This window comes from Eriocheir sinensis, unplaced genomic scaffold (assembly GCF_024679095.1).
Source record: "Eriocheir sinensis breed Jianghai 21 unplaced genomic scaffold, ASM2467909v1 Scaffold1566, whole genome shotgun sequence".
Taxonomy (NCBI): domain Eukaryota; kingdom Metazoa; phylum Arthropoda; class Malacostraca; order Decapoda; family Varunidae; genus Eriocheir; species Eriocheir sinensis.
Window position 1 is genome coordinate 28,696 of NW_026110924.1, and position 17,264 is coordinate 45,959.

Below are 17,264 nucleotides of genomic sequence, written 5' to 3' on the forward strand. Positions count from 1 at the left end.
AGTTTGAAAAGGAATTATAGATAGATTTAGAGATGGATTTAGCAAAATATTCATTTGATCTTCATACAATCTGTAAAAGAGGCAAAATGCAGCTTCTCTAACATGCTTTTTAATTGCAATGTTAAATAGTAGTAAAACATGAATGACCTCTTCTAATTTTCCAGTTGCATGCTACAAAAACAGCTGTTTAGTGAAGTGGTAAAAAAAAAAAAAAAAAAAAATATATATATATATATATATATATATATATATATATATATATATATATATATATATATATATATATATATATATATATATATATATAATATATATATATGTCACTTAATTAAACAGCAGATAAATTGTTTAAAAAAAATCCTTTCCAACAATGCATACAGAAAAATACTGGTAGCTAAATTATGTGTAAATTCAAATGTAGTACAATACTTATTCAAACTTATTGTTTTCTGAAACTTACTGAGCAAATGCATATAACATTCAGAGTATGAATTGGCCCTCCAAGGGTTTTGAGTTTGAAACCCCTGGATTAAACCGCCAACCCTGTTGTACATAATTAAAATCTTACATATAGTTAAAACCACAATACTGATGAAACTAACAAAGATACACACAAAAGAAAAAAAAATTGTTTTATTAGTTGGTTTAAACCATTTGGTTTAAACCGCCAACCCTGCTATACTGAAATGTACACTTCAGCAGTTTTTTGTTATGGTAATTTTTACTGTACAAAATAAACAAAAACATTTGTTACAATATAATCTACTTTTCTTCGTCAGCAACAAATTAAAGAATAAAAAACTGACAAGTTTTACTAGCTCTGTACATTAGTTTGTTTACATGCCCCATCTAAACTGGCAACTCAAACTTGACATCAACATTGGCTGCTTTGGCGAGAGTGATGATGTTGGAGAGTTTCACAGCCATCTTTGCTGCATCATCAAGGTTGTCGCAAGGAAGAATTCTTAGGTTGGACATTGCAATGAGGGCCTTTGCATCATCAACATTTGTTCCCTGTTAAAAAAAGGAAATATTTACTTGTTAATGACTATTTGCTTTTCCAATATGTGTACACACATTTTGTGGTCAGGTTTCAGCATTTTTCATCAATGGAGAAACATTTGCTCTTAGTTATACTTTTAACCTGGTAGCAGCAACGGGCCAAATTTGTGGCTTTACTGTGTACCAGCAACAGGCAAATTTTTGCCATGATATAAACCCCCCAAAACAGATGATGCATAAACTGATCACAAATGTGTTGATATATATTATGAAATGGTTTGCGTGAGTGATGATTTTTTCTCATTAATTCACTTAGAGGGGCCTTTAAGAAACACGATCTCCGCAGCTACCCTTTCCTTGCTAAACGCTTGCAGTGAGCACTAGCGTAACTTGCCGGTGGTGCTAAACGCTCGCTGCGAGCTCCAGTCGCACTCAAATTTCCCACGTATGAGTGTTCCAACACTATTTCTCACCTTACTGCATCGCCAATTCAGTGGGTTTTCCTCAAAATTTTGGTGGAAAATTATATCAGCCTAGCGCAGAAAATCTACGGACGAGCAACTGGTGGATGTTGTTGACCAATACAGGTAACTCTCGATTTACGTGAGTATTGTGTCCTTGAAGAGGTCACGTAAATTAAAAACAATGTAAATCAAACAAGAGGTAGGTTTCTATCGAAAAATAAATATTCATTTCATTCAGTGGAGAGAGAGAGAGAATATCCATATCACCGAGATATCTACTCAGGCACTCAGTCTCAGCCTCACTCGTGTGAGGAAGAAATGAGGGACACCATGAGCGACTGGCTAGTATTGGTACCAGTACCGTACCGTATAGCTGGTATCGTTAGTACCAGCCCACCCCTATTGTTGAGTAGCGTGGCAGCGTGGGTACTGTATTATTGTTTAAATGGCGCGTGGGAAAAACTGAGCTCAGCTGCGGCGCCGTGCGAGTCCAGTTGCTTGAGACATCTGGTGGCCACTCCATAAAATATCGCGTATAAGTGAAAAAATGTGTAAATTAAACATTTACTTGGAGTTTGGACCCCGCGTTATTTCAAAAACGCGTAAACCAAACTCGCGTAAATCGAGTTACCTGTATAGCGACATATTTGCATAAACTGATATTTTGACCAAATAGTTGTAAATTTTCCAGTTGGCAATACTGCCGTGCCAGCACCCCATCATCAAGAGATCTACTCAGTAGTTGCCTTACAGTTGACCGTCGCGCACGCATAAATATACAGTAGAGCCCCACTTAGCGCGAGCCACCATCTACCAAGAAAAAAATTAATTAGTGCGAAAGCCTCAGTTAGTGCGAGCAGCCGCCATGATGTGCGGCACAAGCCGCGAGAGCCCTTACTTTAGCAGACGATACCATGTTGATACAGGGCAAGTGCTTTGTTTACGTTGTGGATACGGGCAACTGACCTTGGCAGTGTGTGACGCACACCCGGAAAATTTGGATTTGCCAGTTGTCGAAGCTGCCGCCAACGCGATGGGAAGAAAAGGGCTCAGTGTGACACCAGGTTACGGTGAACCGACAACTTGCTCCTGGATGGGCACACGGGCGTTGCCAGTAGCCACAATGGTTAGAAGAAAATGGCCAGTGTGATACTGCCTTAAGGCAGCGAGGCCGCTGACCGGGTGAGCGTCGGCGATGACGTCATCGGACTCCCAGTGAATCAATCACAAGCGTGTTTTCAGAGCTCAGCCAATTGTAGTTTTTTTTTTTTTTTTTTTTTTTAATGTGATTATTTTGAGTAATTATCAAACCCAAAAGTCAAACCCACGTCTGCACCAAATAATTTTTTTCATATTGGTTACTTTATTCAATTAGCGTGAATTCAGTTAGCGCAACCGCGTTCATCCACCTAATTCTCCCACTAAATGGAGCTCTACTGTATGTCTTCACAGGCAACACCCCCTGAACATGCCTGTACGTTCACAGGAGAGGCTTACATTACCGAATCTAATAGATCTTGGCCTCCTCTTTCCAATGGTGGTTTTGTTTTTAAGCTGTGATGAATAGTTTTTTTGAGATAGAGGTTAAAATAGCGAGCGCTAGCGTCACTTGCTGGTGGTGCTAAAAACTCACTGTGAGCGCCAGTCGCACTCACAGCAAAAAACACCCCTTGAACGTGCCTGTACGTTCGCAGGAGAGGCTTATATAACCGAATCTTATAGATCTTGGCCTCTTCTTTCCAATGGTGTTTTTGTTTTTGAGATACAGCGGTTGAAAGAGATCCCCTTCCCCTGCTGGGGTGCCCGAGTGCGCCTGGGGGGGATAGTCTTGTTGTGAGCACTTAGCAAGGAAAGGGTTAAGCATAATTTATGAAAACCTCAAAACCCATTGGATTTTGCCATCCTACATTTTTTCTTCTAGTGCATGAAAATTAGTTCTCAAAATACTCTAGAATATACCTATCCAGTCATTGCTTACATGTATAATCCTTGCTTTAGCAATTCATGCCTGAATTGCTATATAACTTACTTTTTAGTTTTATAAGTTAAATAATTTATGAAACAAACCAGCACCTCACTGGACTACCACACTTCAGCAGTTCTTTGTTATGGTAATTTTTACTGTACAAAATACACAAAAACATTTGTTACAACATAATCTACTTTTCTTTGTTAGCAATAAATTAAAGAATAAAAAACTGACAAGTTTTACTAGCTCTGTACATCAGTTTGTTTCTTGCCCTATCTAAAATAGCAACTCAAATTTGACATCAACATTGGTTGCTTTGGCGAGAGTGATGATATTGGAGTTTCACAGCCCCGCCTTCACGAGGTGACCTCGCTATTACACCAAATTTTTTACCTTTTAGCAGCGTTTTAAGGTAAAGTAATTTTTAATAAAGGGGAGGGGGGAACCTTCGGCACTTTGTTTTTATGGGACGGTTCTTTTTTCTTCCTTTTTTATCATTTCTATAATTGAGGGATGGTAGTTCCTGACGATCTGGTGCCCTGTCCTTCCGGGAATGAGCACTGCGCTAGCCCTGCCAGCTGCCAGTGGCATATTATAACCAAGTTTTCATTCAAATACAAATTCTGAGTTTCATTCAATGGTTACACATCCAGTTACACAACCCTGCTTACAAAAATCTGGTTAAAATTTCTCATGGTGAGTCTTACCTGGAGGCGTACTACAATGGGGATCCTGAGTGAAAGCTCTTCAGCAGCTGCTATGACACCCTGGGCGATGACGTCACAGCGCATGATACCTCCAAAGATGTTAACCATAATGGCATGTACCTATGAAGAGAAGAAAATGCTTTACCACTACAGGGCAGGCACTGTTGACCTCAGATGAGAGAGAGAGAGAGAGAGAGAGAGAGAGAGAGAGAGAGAGAGAGAGAAAAAAAAGTTTACCATAAAATAAACAGGGTTGAGGCGTTTTCTACGGTGGAGCAAAATAGGAACTCGAGGGCAATATACGGAGTTCCTAGGTACAGCCAGAACAAATATGTGATCACTCGGCAACAACTAAAACAAAATGTAATTATGACGCCAACACAGGCGTCGTCGTATATGACACTGGCACTTCATGACGCAGACGTCGGCGTCACCGTGTATTGCACTGGCACTTCATGACACCGACGTTGGCATCACCGTATGGAAAGGGTTAAATATCTGACTCAGATGACAACATTCCAGTACGTAGGACTCATCGCACCACCTCAAAATCAGGCGCTAAAAGCTGTGGAATGTTCCAAAGCCGCTGAAGTATGCAACTAGTAGTTTTATGTATGTGCAAAATCTGCCATATCGCACCACTTTTGACCTGCCTTGAGGTTGATACATTTTTTTTTAATCAAATTTTGGTTTTCTGTTTGTCTCTTTGATATCTACAACTTTTGTTCTATGAAATTTTTTGTCCAATGAATTTGAAAATTCAATTTATTTTCAGTTATCCATATTTTCCAGGGTAACTGCAAAAATAAGTGATAAAACATTTACACCATTAGAACTGGCCTGAAATTCTGTGAAACTTTTATAAGATGACTTTTACGAGAAATGAACCCTGAAAAACAGTTTTTTTGTGTTTTTGGGACTCGGCCATTATATTTTTTGCATCTCTTAGGGGTTAATAATTTTGCATCATCTGTAAACTGGCTCATGGAACCTGGCATATCATTTACATAGATTATAAATCTTTCATCTCTTATTATTATCAAAGTTCTCATTTCCCTTCCTTCCAAATAGTCCTCCATCCAGCTTTTTACTTCTATATATCTATCTATATCTCCAACACCCTGCTCCCTCACCGAAACTTCCCTCCAGGGGGTGGCCGTGGCAGAAGTGTCTCCATCTCTCACTGTTCTGGCACTCCCTCTCAGCACACTCAGTCCTGCTACTTCCAACTCTCTCATTCCAATACTCACTCACCCTATTGATCCTTCACAGGTGGTCTTCCACTGACAAACCCTCCCTCAATCCTTCCCTCATACACTCTCTTCACAAATTCATCCTCCCCCATTCTCATTACGTGTCCAAACAATCTCAGCGCACCACACTTCACCAACTCCACAATCTACTCCTTTCACTGGCACACTCACATCAAACCTCTAATATACGCTTCTATTACTTTTTCCATCCCATCCTGAAACACCACATGCACGTCTTATATAACTAATTTCCACGACACGTATTCTCGATTGCTGTACTGCATTCCATGTCCACGTCTCTGATGCAGACAGAGTTGGCAGGATAAAACTGATCCTTATTCCCTTCCTTCCTTTCATAACTCTCTCCACCTGTCTGTCCTTCACTGCTATTTCCCTCACCTCACCTTCCATACTTCCGTAAAACTGTCCCTATATATTTAAACGCAGTCACCTCCTCCATTCTCTCCTCCCCCAGTCTTATCCTACACTTCGTTGTGCTCTCTGATTTAACTATGTATGGCTTTGCAAAATCAATGACCTGCTCTCTCGCCCTCAAATACCATAGCCTTACTCTTTCCAGCATTCACTCTCAGCTTTCTCCTTTTGCACACCCTGTCAAACTCATCCACTATCCTCTGCAGCATCCCCTCATTCTCTGCCTACAATATTGTATCATCTGCAAACAGGCCTGCCAGCAATGACTCCTCCATACTTCTCACTTTCAGCCTTGGACCTAGCTCCCCCACTCTGGCTTTCATTTCTCTCATACACCCATCCATGTACATATTAAATAGCCATGGTGACATGACACACCCCTGTCTCACACCCACACTAACACCAAAACTCTCACTCAACTCACCATTCACGTGTACAGAGGCACTCGCATCCTCATAGCAGGATCGGATTCCCTACAGCAAACGCCCTCCCACACCATACATCCTTAGAACATCCTATAAAGCCTTCCTGTCAATCCTGTCATATGCCTCCTCTAGGTCCATGAAAGCAGCAAACAGCTTCCTATCCTTTTCTAGGTATTTTTCAACTAACATTTTCAGTGCAAATATTTGGTCTACACAACTCATCCCTTTTCTAAAAAAAAACTTGTTTATCGCCTAGAATTTTCTGTGATTTTCTTCATGCTCTCATTTAAAAACCTTCCATACACTCTTGCTGCCACACTAAGGAGACTTATTCCCCTGTAACTACTAGCATCACCTCTGTTCCCTTTCCCTTTTTACAGCAGCACAACAATAGCCTTTCTCCAGTCCTCTGGAACCTCACCCTGTTCCCATGCTAGGTTACATATCCATGACATCCATTCCACAACTACACCTTCTCCACACTTCAACATTTCTGCTGTTATGCCATCAGGTCCAGGGGCCTTTCCTATTTTTAACTTCTTCACTGCCTCCTCTATCTCACCTCTCTCCACCTCCCCCCCTTGTGGATCTGGCTGCCCTACACTGATCTTTATTCCTACATTAGTCACTTCTGCTCTCCTTCACACACACTCATTCATTACAGTTTCAAAGTGCTGCTTCCACACCTCCCTTATCTCTTGATTCCCTCTCACAAGCACCCCATCTTTCCTCTTCATGCTACAAATGTCACTCTTTCCTCCCCCCATATCTCTTTCAACTTTTTTCCAGAAAAGTTTTTTGTTCTGATATTTTGCTATTTTTCTACCAAAATCCTCATCCACTCTCTTTACTTTCCCCAATCAGCCTCTTTACCAAAATCATATTCTCCCTGTACTTCCTTTCCCACCTCTCACTCGCCTCCTCCATCACATTTCTCTGTAACATTTTCTTGAAGTTTCTTCTTTCCTCCTCAACTGCCTCTTTTATTTTATCCGTCCACCACGCACTCCCATTCTTTCCTTTTCCACACGACCTATACCTGACTACTTCCTCAGTTGCCCTGACTACTTAACTATTAAACACCTTACAATCCTCATTCACTCCTGCACTGTGTTCTATTGGTCTTGCTCTTCTTGCTTGCTTTTTACTTTCCCTTTCAAACCTCCCATGTCTTCCAATTTCCATAAGAGTCTTTTGTGTGTGTGTATTTACCTATTTGTAGTATAAAGGGCCTGAGCTGAAGCTCGGAAAGTGTGTATGTGTGTATGTGTGTGTGTGTGTGTGTGTGTGTGTGTGTATATATTTACGTAGTTGTGGTTTTACAGGGCCTGGGCTTACGCTCGTGTGGTCTCGTCTGCATATCTGTATTTGTCCAGCTTTTCCTTAAAGCTTTGCACACTCTTCACCAATACTACATCCTCACTTAGTCTGTTCCAAACCTCTATGTTTCTTTGCGGGAAGCTATATTTCATTATGTCTCTCAAGCATCTCCCTTTACTCAATTTTTTACTGTGTCCTCGTGTGTTGCTGGTGTTTCTTCCTTCTCTAAGTCGTAACTCCTCATTGTCTAATACTTCCATTTTAGTCCATAATTTATAAATTTGTATTAGGTCTCCCCTTTCTCTTCTTTGTTCCAATGTTGGCAGGTCCATTTCCTTTAACCTTTTTTCATATGACAATCCCTCCAGTTCTGGAACCATTTTCGTTGCCATCCTTTGTATTCTTTCTAGTTTTTTACGTGTTTCTTCTTATGGGGAGACCACAGTTTCCTCATATTCCAATTTTGGTCTAATCATAGTGGTTATTATCTTTTTCATCATATCCTTATCCATGTAGTGAAATGCTAATCCTATATTTCTTACCATTCTATATGTATCACCGAATATCCCATTAATATGATTCACAGACTGTTGATTATCTTGTATTGTCACTCCCAGATCTTTCTCTTCTTGAACTTTTTAAAAATATTTTTCAATATGTCCATTTTGGTCTCCCTTTACTCTTTCCCATTTCCATTACATGACATTTCTTCACATTAAACTCCATCTCCCATTTCATACTCCAGTCCTGGATCTTATTTAGTTCCTCTTGCAGAATTTCAGTCTTTACTGTTTCTTATATGTCTCAGCAATTTCAGATCATCTGCAAACAGGCTCATGTAACTGTGTGTGTGTGTGTGTGTGTGTAAATTTTTTTCACCTCTTGGTCTACTGTGGTCTCTCTCGAGACAGCCAGCCGTTCCCCTACGGAAGAGCAAAGAGCTCATAGTACCGATCTTTGGGTACGACTGAGAACACTCACACACAAAACACCGCGACAACGAGGTCACAACTCCTTGCCTGACGTCGCGTACCTACTCACTTATAAGTGAACAGGGGCTACACGTGAAAGATAAACTCAACTTATCTTCACCCGGCTGGGGAATCGAACCCCGGTCCTTCTGGTTGTGAGGCAGACGCTCTATCCACTGAGCTACCAGGCTGTGTGTGTGTGTGTGTGTGTGTGTGTGTGTGTAAAAATAAGTGTTTTAAAAGGGGCCAGCAGAGATCCATGGATCTTCAACATTCATGGGTGTGTCTCCTTCAACCTGAGTATGTTTAAGTTTGACTGTACTGATAATTATTATTATGTATAATGGTTGCTATGAGTGTTTTTGTGAGTTTAGGCAGGCCTGAAAACACATCTCCATTGAACCCATTATATATAAGACTTGATTTATGATAAGATGATATCTAATCAGGTCTTCCGGAACATAACCCAACTGTAAATTGAGGGAGACTTTTACTAATGTGCATGATGCATTTGCTTCACCTCCATCACCACACACAAAACTTTATTGTTGAGGACTCACCTTGGGATCTGCTGTAATGATCTTGAAAGCCTCCTTGACCTGCTCTGCTGTAGCTCCTCCACCTACATCAAGGAAGTTGGCTGGTGAGCCCCCATGTAGTTTGATAATGTCCATGGTGGCCATAGCCAAGCCAGCACCATTTACAAGGCACCCAATGTTACCTGTGAAATAGTTCTAGCAATGAAGAAGTACACACTGGATAAACATATTTTATTAATGATTATTACCAACATCCATATTCAGAAGTGCTTCAACCATTACTATAATCTTTGTGGCCAAGAGCTCAACCAGAAGGGAACTCCATTGGGCACTCAGATTCGGCCTTTTGTTTGTCATCATTAGTGGAGAGAGAAAACTAACCCTATGATTTAATGCTCCGTAACTGTGAGCCTTCATTGATGCAAGCTACACTGTAAGACTGGGACTGCATAAAAAATAGAAAAAAATGACAGGTGCCCTATCACAGCAAATTCCAGCAATAAATGAATAAATAAACCTTAAACATCAGAAACTGGGATAGCTGGAAAGCCCAAGCAGCAACTATGGTGTCTCTTTATGCTCTTTATTATTATGATTACTTCCTTCAGTTTTCCCAACAAATGCTGGTGCTGTAATTGGCCGTGATGGTCAGTGCCACATTTGTTTACTCCAGTGGAGTGGCCAGCAGAGTGCATGCTTCTTTGCCCTCTGTTTCTGTAATCACACTGAGACAAGAGTAATACTTGTCCAGTACCAATCCTAATATTTTGTTTATTGTGGAATCATTGTACATCATAAAATTGATTTGAAATACGGTAAACCCTCAGTACAACAGACTAATTGGGGGGAACTTAGTCTGTTGATGCTGAAAGTTCGTTGTTTACAGCTGAAATTCAAAAATATGTATAATAATAAAGACGAACCCAAGAAATGTAAACATATAATTATTGTTGTGTATGTTGTCTGCACATTGTCTATATAGCCGCAGAGCACACTTAGCAATGGACTGCGGGCATCTAAGGCTGGCAGGTTGACAGTGGGGCACTGTGGGGGGGTATAATACGAGTATGAAACATGTACACCAAGTCCCCAATTTAGGAGTGATTTATGTTCTCCAAAATTTGCTATTAGTAAAGCAGATATTTTTTAATCTAAGTAAATTTTACCATTTCATTGCATTGTAAACAGTGAGGTGCGTTCCTGTGTGCTTCCCAAAATGTTACCGTTTCAAAGTCCAGCTCTGAAATAAATAAAACAGAACACCTGAACAACTTTACAATTATATAAACTTGTTCATTCATACATGGAAAATACTTACCATCCAGAGCAATGTAGTTCAGGTTATACCTGGAGGCTTCTACTTCTTTTGCATCTTCTTGTGACCAATCACGTTCATCAAATATTTCTTTCTGACGGAACTCAGCATTGTCATCAAACCGCATCTTAGCATCCAGGGCATACACTGCGGAAAAATAATAACTGTGAAGGTGCACACAATCCACCAAAATGTCTCTCCTGTGATACATCAATAGCCTTTGAGTAGAAGTTAACAAAATTAGTGAACACTGCCTGACACCATTGAATCGAACTTGGCTTTCAATTAAAATACTCGTCTTTTCCTAATATTATATCCATCTCTTTCAATATTCTCTTGCAATTTAGCAACCTGACTTGCCAGAGACACAGGTTTATGGTTTAGGGGTTCTTTCTTATTCCTTCCAATGTGGACTGGCAACATATTGGCCCTCTTCCACTCCCATGGCACTTTCCCCACTTTCAGTAAATACAAAGTTGAGGCTCATACACTTTAGTTGTGCATGTTCAGGGTGCTTACCTCTGTCCCATCACCCTTGAGCCTCTGGTGGGTGAGAACCCATTATCCTGGGACACAGGACAAGTGTTACGTCCCAGTTACCATAGTTAACTTTCCCAAGGTTTAGGTTTTCCAAGGTACCCATTTATCAGCCAGACCGAAAGGGAGGATGAATAGCTGGGTGGGCTGCACTCCAACTGCCCAACCTGGGACCTGAACCCAGGCCCACGGATTTATAGCTAGGCATGCTAACCACTTCACCATGAAGGAACTTTCAGTGAATATACTATTATACTATGAAGCATATCTGTTAGTCTGTAACTTCATTTTTTATATATCTAAGTATAAAAAAATATGGTAAGTTATTACATGCAGATAGTAGCTAAATGTACTTGACTGGCATACTTATAATTTGGGGCTGCCCTCCCATTTAACCTGTTCAACACGAGGATGCGTATACTGCGTCCTTGTGTGCCCCATACCATATCCGAGGACATGCATACTGCGTCCTGGCTCGCTTTAGCCAATATACGAGATATTTTATCTCTATGTTTACATTTCAAAATTATCAATTAATTTATGTTTCTTTATGTGCACCATTTAATTCTGCATGTTTTCATATATAATACATGATGATTATGTTGAGTTTATGGCTGAAAACTTTTTATATTCAATAGCAACATTTGAAATTCGGTGCGCGCGGCGATCTCAGATACAGCGCAGGGTGCTGTTTTGGCCCGGCCATAGTGAAGGGGTTAAGGTGGACACCCAATCCAGTGGAAACCCATGTGAGAACCCATATATACACTGGTCAGACCACCGCGTTTTGTAAAGTGATGAAGGTTTATATGACAATGAATGAATTTTCAGCAATAGAGACCAAAGTTGGCAAGACTTTAATCATAATACCATGAAAAAAGGGTGCAAGTTTATGGGAGGGTCAAAATGGAAATTTGTTACTGAATTCTAAAACAAAAAATATTGAACAAAGCCACTTACTTTTTCCATAAGTGTCTTCAGCATAGGGATTGATCTCGATCATTGATGCATCATTGCTGATGAAGGCTGCATACAATGCCTTTACCACTGATACTGTTTCTTCTAGGCGAGATTCCAAGCCAAGCTGCTTTGCCAGAATCTCTGCTTTCTCATCTGTAACTCCTGTGGGGCAGATAATTTAGTTTTAATTTACCTAGTTTAATATAAAAAAATAATACATGAATAATACATTTAATTTGCTTTCTCTTGATACCAAATATATATATATATATATATATATATATATATATATATATATATATATATATATATATATATATATATATATATATATATATATATATATAATTTGATATCAAAAACAAGCAAATTAAATGTATTATTCATAAATGGGAAGAAATAGGGTTGAATACTAAATAAAATAAAAAATAACATGTATACTAAGGCTTAATATAGGTTGATTTATATAGTGAAATGATTACATAAAAATAGTAACTTTTTTATATAAATATCTTAAAATGGCTTTAATACAAGATAGTTAACATATTGAAGGGTTCATATATGATCTTTTATGCAGATGTATTAATTGTTGTGGCGTCAGGAAGGTTTTTCGTCGCGGTGCGTAAAATGAGTCAGATTCGGCGAATTTTCGTCGCGACTTTTGGTCAAGTTCGAGCAAAAACTACTGAAGCTGCTTGGTGGCAAATGAAAGCTGTATTAATACAGATTAATAACCAGAAAAAAATTGGAAAGCACTAAATAAATAAAAAAGTTATAAGCAAAAAAGCAGGACGTGTCCAAATCGCGGCAAAAGGGCCGAAAAATAGGCTATTTTGTGACGGTGCGATGACAAACGTGGAATCGAGCTATCAAAAAATCCTTTGAGATGATCAAACTACATTGCCAAGAGGGGCTACATGCCAAATTAGAGCCTTCTAGAGGCAATAGCAATGCCACACTAGACAAAAACGTCGAAGTGTCTGGAATTCGTCAAAATCGCTCTCAAAAGGGTTTACGTTTCCAGCTCTAGTGACTAAACTACTGGGAGTAGGGAAATGTTATGCATCATATTGGAAAGCGCATTGTTAGGGTTAAATTATTTGTTAAATAAGTTTTTTGAAATTCTCAAAAAATGAGTGGGTTTCAAGGTTGGGAACTCGAAAATAGTTTTTTTTCAGTCGTTTTTTAAATAAATATATTTATTTGATTTTTTACCATTTTGAGTCGGTTTTTGAGCCTGGTCACGTATTACAAAATATAGCCCTTTCATTTTTCATCGATTGGTACCAAAAACATTTCTGTAGCCCCAGAAATAAGGGAGTTATGGCAATTCGCACCAAAGCGGTTGATTTTTCCAAAATTCACGGCTTAATGACACGGCTGGGGCAAGTTTCCGGTCCATAGTGTAGGGTTCACTGTTTGAATATATGATGATAATACAGAATAACAAGTTTGTGAAGAATGGAAGATTCACTTTCCTTTCAGCCATTTGCACATTCAACATAATTACCTTCAGAAATATCGATGGGGACTTTGATGATTGCTTCTGGGCTCTCTTCAGCCACTTCCTCAATGTTGATGCCTCCTTGTGCTGATGCAATGATGACAGGTCCCTATAAATGAGATAATTTTGATCACAAGTTCAAACAATGTGGATAAATTTTGGACTGTTGTATTAATAAATACAAATATACCAAATAAAAATATATTTGTTACAATATTTTCCAAGTTAGTGTATAGTAATTCCACTCTATCTTCAAGCACAAGATAGATCATAATAGTCAGCTGACCTATTACAGCCTCTTCATGGAAAGCTGAAGTTTGCTGATACTTATAAAAACTAATTTTCTTCAAAATAGGATGGTAAGGGAAAGTAGGAAGGAGGAAAAGCAAACAAGATTGAACAAACACCATTGATAACAAATCCATAGTGCAGGATATAAGATCAATCAATCAATGGGGGGATACGCCAGGGGGCGCATTACCTTGCCCACTCTATGACACCAAGTCTAGGAGCACTTCCATGCAGGCCCCCTTCTCATCCTGAGCACCTCCTGGCAGGATCTATCGACTTGGTCAAGCTACAAATTCTGTGGTCGTCCCCTTGGCCTCCTCCACTCAGGGGTGTCTCCTACAGAGACAACCCGATGAGCAGGGTCGTCTTTTGGGTAGCTTGCCACATCCCACCTAGCCTGAGTTGACACTGATGGACTATGCGGGCAATCTGTGTCAAATCAGTCTCACGGAGTAGTTGCTGGTTTGACACAGTCATTCCAGCATTATCCCATGATTCTGTGTAGACACTTATTCTAAAGGAATCAATCTGCCTCTCCAAGTCCCTATTTAGTTTCCATGTCTCGCAGCCATAGAGTAAGACAAGGAGCACAGGCAACTTGAAGATCTGGATCTTTGTCCTACACAGGTATCAACAACATACTCATGCTGAGCAAGTCCATAACACCATGGGCCAAGCCAATCTGCCATAAGACTTCCTGGTTGGAAAGTTTTGTTTAGTCGGCGCAACATCTGTGGTCATATGCCAGAGAGAGACAGAAGGGGAAGGAATTATAGGAGAAGGGAAAAGATCCCAGGAGACGGGACACAACCCCCGATTAATACCTGGTACCCATTCACTGCTTGGTGGACAGGGGCGTAGGGTATCAAGACTTCCTGGTGAGACTCAACATTGTTCTGTACTATGCTAACAAGGTATGGTATTTTGTAGTGTATAACGTGCACCTTTTTCACTTAAAAATGCCAAAAACTTACCCCTGTGCAGTAAACACCGAAGGTACAAATTTTTATTGATTTTTTTTCAATCTGCCTATTTCCGCCGTAATTTTGAAGTTTGCATGGGTATTTATGAGTCACTGTGACTCCTTGGCTGCCACACAACTCCACCGTGCCATTCTCAATGTTTCCATGACTAACAATGGCAATTTTTTGTATTTACCTCCTCTGATTCTGCGCCCGAGTGTCCACAGCCAGTGACCTCGACTCATCATAACCCTCCTCTTGCTCCCAAAAGAGCTGTCAGTGTGAGCACAATTGGGAGAGAGCTGAAAGAGAGTTTTTCAAGCTTCAAAAGTGGTGTTAGTGGTGAAGACAGTGACATCAACAGCATTGAACTCCAACCCCTCGTCTTATCAGGAAGGCTGAGCCCTGTTATTGTACAACCTCAGTTTGGTGACCATCCTGTAGATCCATTTCATTATGGTGATGGTGGAAGTGATAATGAGGTCCCTGAGGATGCATCCCACCACCCTTCATGGTTATCAAGTTAAGAATATGAGGGTAATGAAGGGGCTTTGTAGTGGGGTCGAGTGCGTGTTTGGGGAGGGCCGCAATCTACACAGCGCCAACCACAAGCTACACAGCGCTGTGAACACAGGCTTGCTGAGAGCTAAAAGTTACTGCACTTCAGCACATCACCATACAAACACAACATGATGTAGAGACTTTGGGTTTGAGGCAGACTGAGGAGGAAGGATGGATGAAGTAAATACTCATAAATTTAAAGCTACTGGCTTAGGCAGAGCCGTGAAATTGATAATGGAAAGTGACCCATTTTCAGGAGAACGTCAGAATATTGCTGTACGGGGAGAACCGATTTCACGGTACATCCCCGCCCTAAAGGGGTTAACAGAACTTTCGGGACACTGTACATCATCAGAATGCTTAACCGTACATATTTCTGAGCATTTTAAGGACCGAATATTTTTTTCTTAAATTGTTGTCTTAAAGTTTAGGGTGCGTGATATACGCTGGAGCGCGTTATATGCTGCAAAATACAGTATGTAAAATTTTCCAAGATCTCAATATCCTTGCCACAAGCTTGAACAGACTGGACTGTTTCATCTAGCAAGCTTCCAAACACCTGTACCTCAGGAGACCTTAAGTCCCTGCCTCCTAGTGCAGTGCCTTGAGTGCCACCACCAGAACCTCCAGTGACTCTGCAAGGATTACTGCATCATCGGCAAAAACAAGGTCAGTGATCCTGGTATTGCCAATGGGCACTCTACAATGACTGGTCTACAACTCTGCCTAGTACCCAGTCCATACAAGTGTTGAAAAGCGATGGGGCAAGGACACAGCCCTGCCTCACTCCCACATTCATGGGAAAGAAGCTGGACAAGTCCTCCACACACTTCACAGCACTCTTAGTCCCAGAACACAGGCCAGTCAGCAAACCAATAGCCCTTGCAGGAATCCCACAGAGTCGCAGGAAATCTCAGAGTGCCTCATGATGCACTGAGTCAAACATCTTCTGGAGATAAACATAGGCTGCAGACATCCCCTGTTGAAACTCATATCGGCGCTCCACCAGTACGCAAAGCGCTAGGATATAGTCAACTGTTGACTTATCAGGTGTGAACCCAGACTGTTCAGGTCTCTGCAGCTTCAGTGGGTGGCTCTGAATCTGCATCAGCAATAGATGGGCATTTGGGCAAGCACCTTGCCTGGTACACTAAGCAGTGTAATATCATTTTAGTTGTTACAGTCCTGACAGTCCCCTTTCCCTTTCAAAATAGGGACGACCAAGCCCCCTCTTCCAGTCAGGGGGAATGGTAAAAGAGTGCAAAACAGTAGTCAAGACTGCATGCAACCAGCGGATCATAACCTCACCTCTAGCTTAGAGCAGCTTCACACTGATGTTACAGATACCAGGTGCCTTTCCATTCCTCAACTTTGCCACAGCCTCTCTGGCCTCATCAAGAGAGGGTGGGCTTACATCGATGGGTGGATCAGCATCCACCACCTACACCTGCCAACTCGGAGGGACCACCATGTACAACTGCTCAAAGTACCAGCCCAATGAGCACCTCACATTTTTAGAGATGGAAAATTAAGAATTCAATTCAATTAGTACATAAATACATGCAAAGAATACAAGAAATAGACTTACACCATAAGATCGCTCCATCATGATGGCCAGGTAAAATTCCCGACGGGGAAACTTTCGCTCACACACCATAACTTTGTTACAGGGAACACCCTTCTCTCCAGTCTGCTTCGTCACCAGCATGTCACCAATCATTTTGGAAGCCACTTCACCTGCCTCCTCTGCCCTGTTGGGAATAACAAGTGTGTAATGAAGTCATCAGCACTCTCTACAAAAGCTGTTTAGTGTGTCTATCAGAAGACTTAAATAATATTTTTATATTGTATCAATGGTTAATGAGGCAAACGAGAGAGAGAGAGAGAGAGAGAGAGAGAGAGAGAGAGAGAGAGAGAGAGAGAGAGAGAGAGAGAGAGAGAGAGAGAGAGAGAGAGAGAGAGAGAGAGAGCACCGACAATGCTTTTGGCAAGTACATAGTCATTATCTGAAATACTCAAAGGATTGTATGCCAGGTAGCAAGAAAAAAA

The 17,264-nt window shown here is 40.7% G+C and overlaps 1 protein-coding gene across 1 annotated transcript; it reads right to left on the bottom strand.

Moving 5' to 3' along the window:
• Positions 1 to 328: 328 nt before the first annotated feature.
• Positions 329 to 16,991, bottom strand: LOC126990340 (succinate--CoA ligase [ADP-forming] subunit beta, mitochondrial-like). Its single transcript, XM_050848919.1, has 7 exons — positions 16,804 to 16,991; positions 13,408 to 13,510; positions 11,898 to 12,059; positions 10,404 to 10,547; positions 9,107 to 9,267; positions 4,143 to 4,262; positions 329 to 1,014 (listed from the first exon to the last, which is right to left on the bottom strand). Exons 1-7 carry the CDS (start codon positions 16,933 to 16,935, stop codon positions 850 to 852), a joined length of 987 nt encoding a protein of 328 aa, XP_050704876.1. The 5' UTR covers positions 16,936 to 16,991; the 3' UTR covers positions 329 to 849.
• Positions 16,992 to 17,264: the final 273 nt, after the last annotated feature.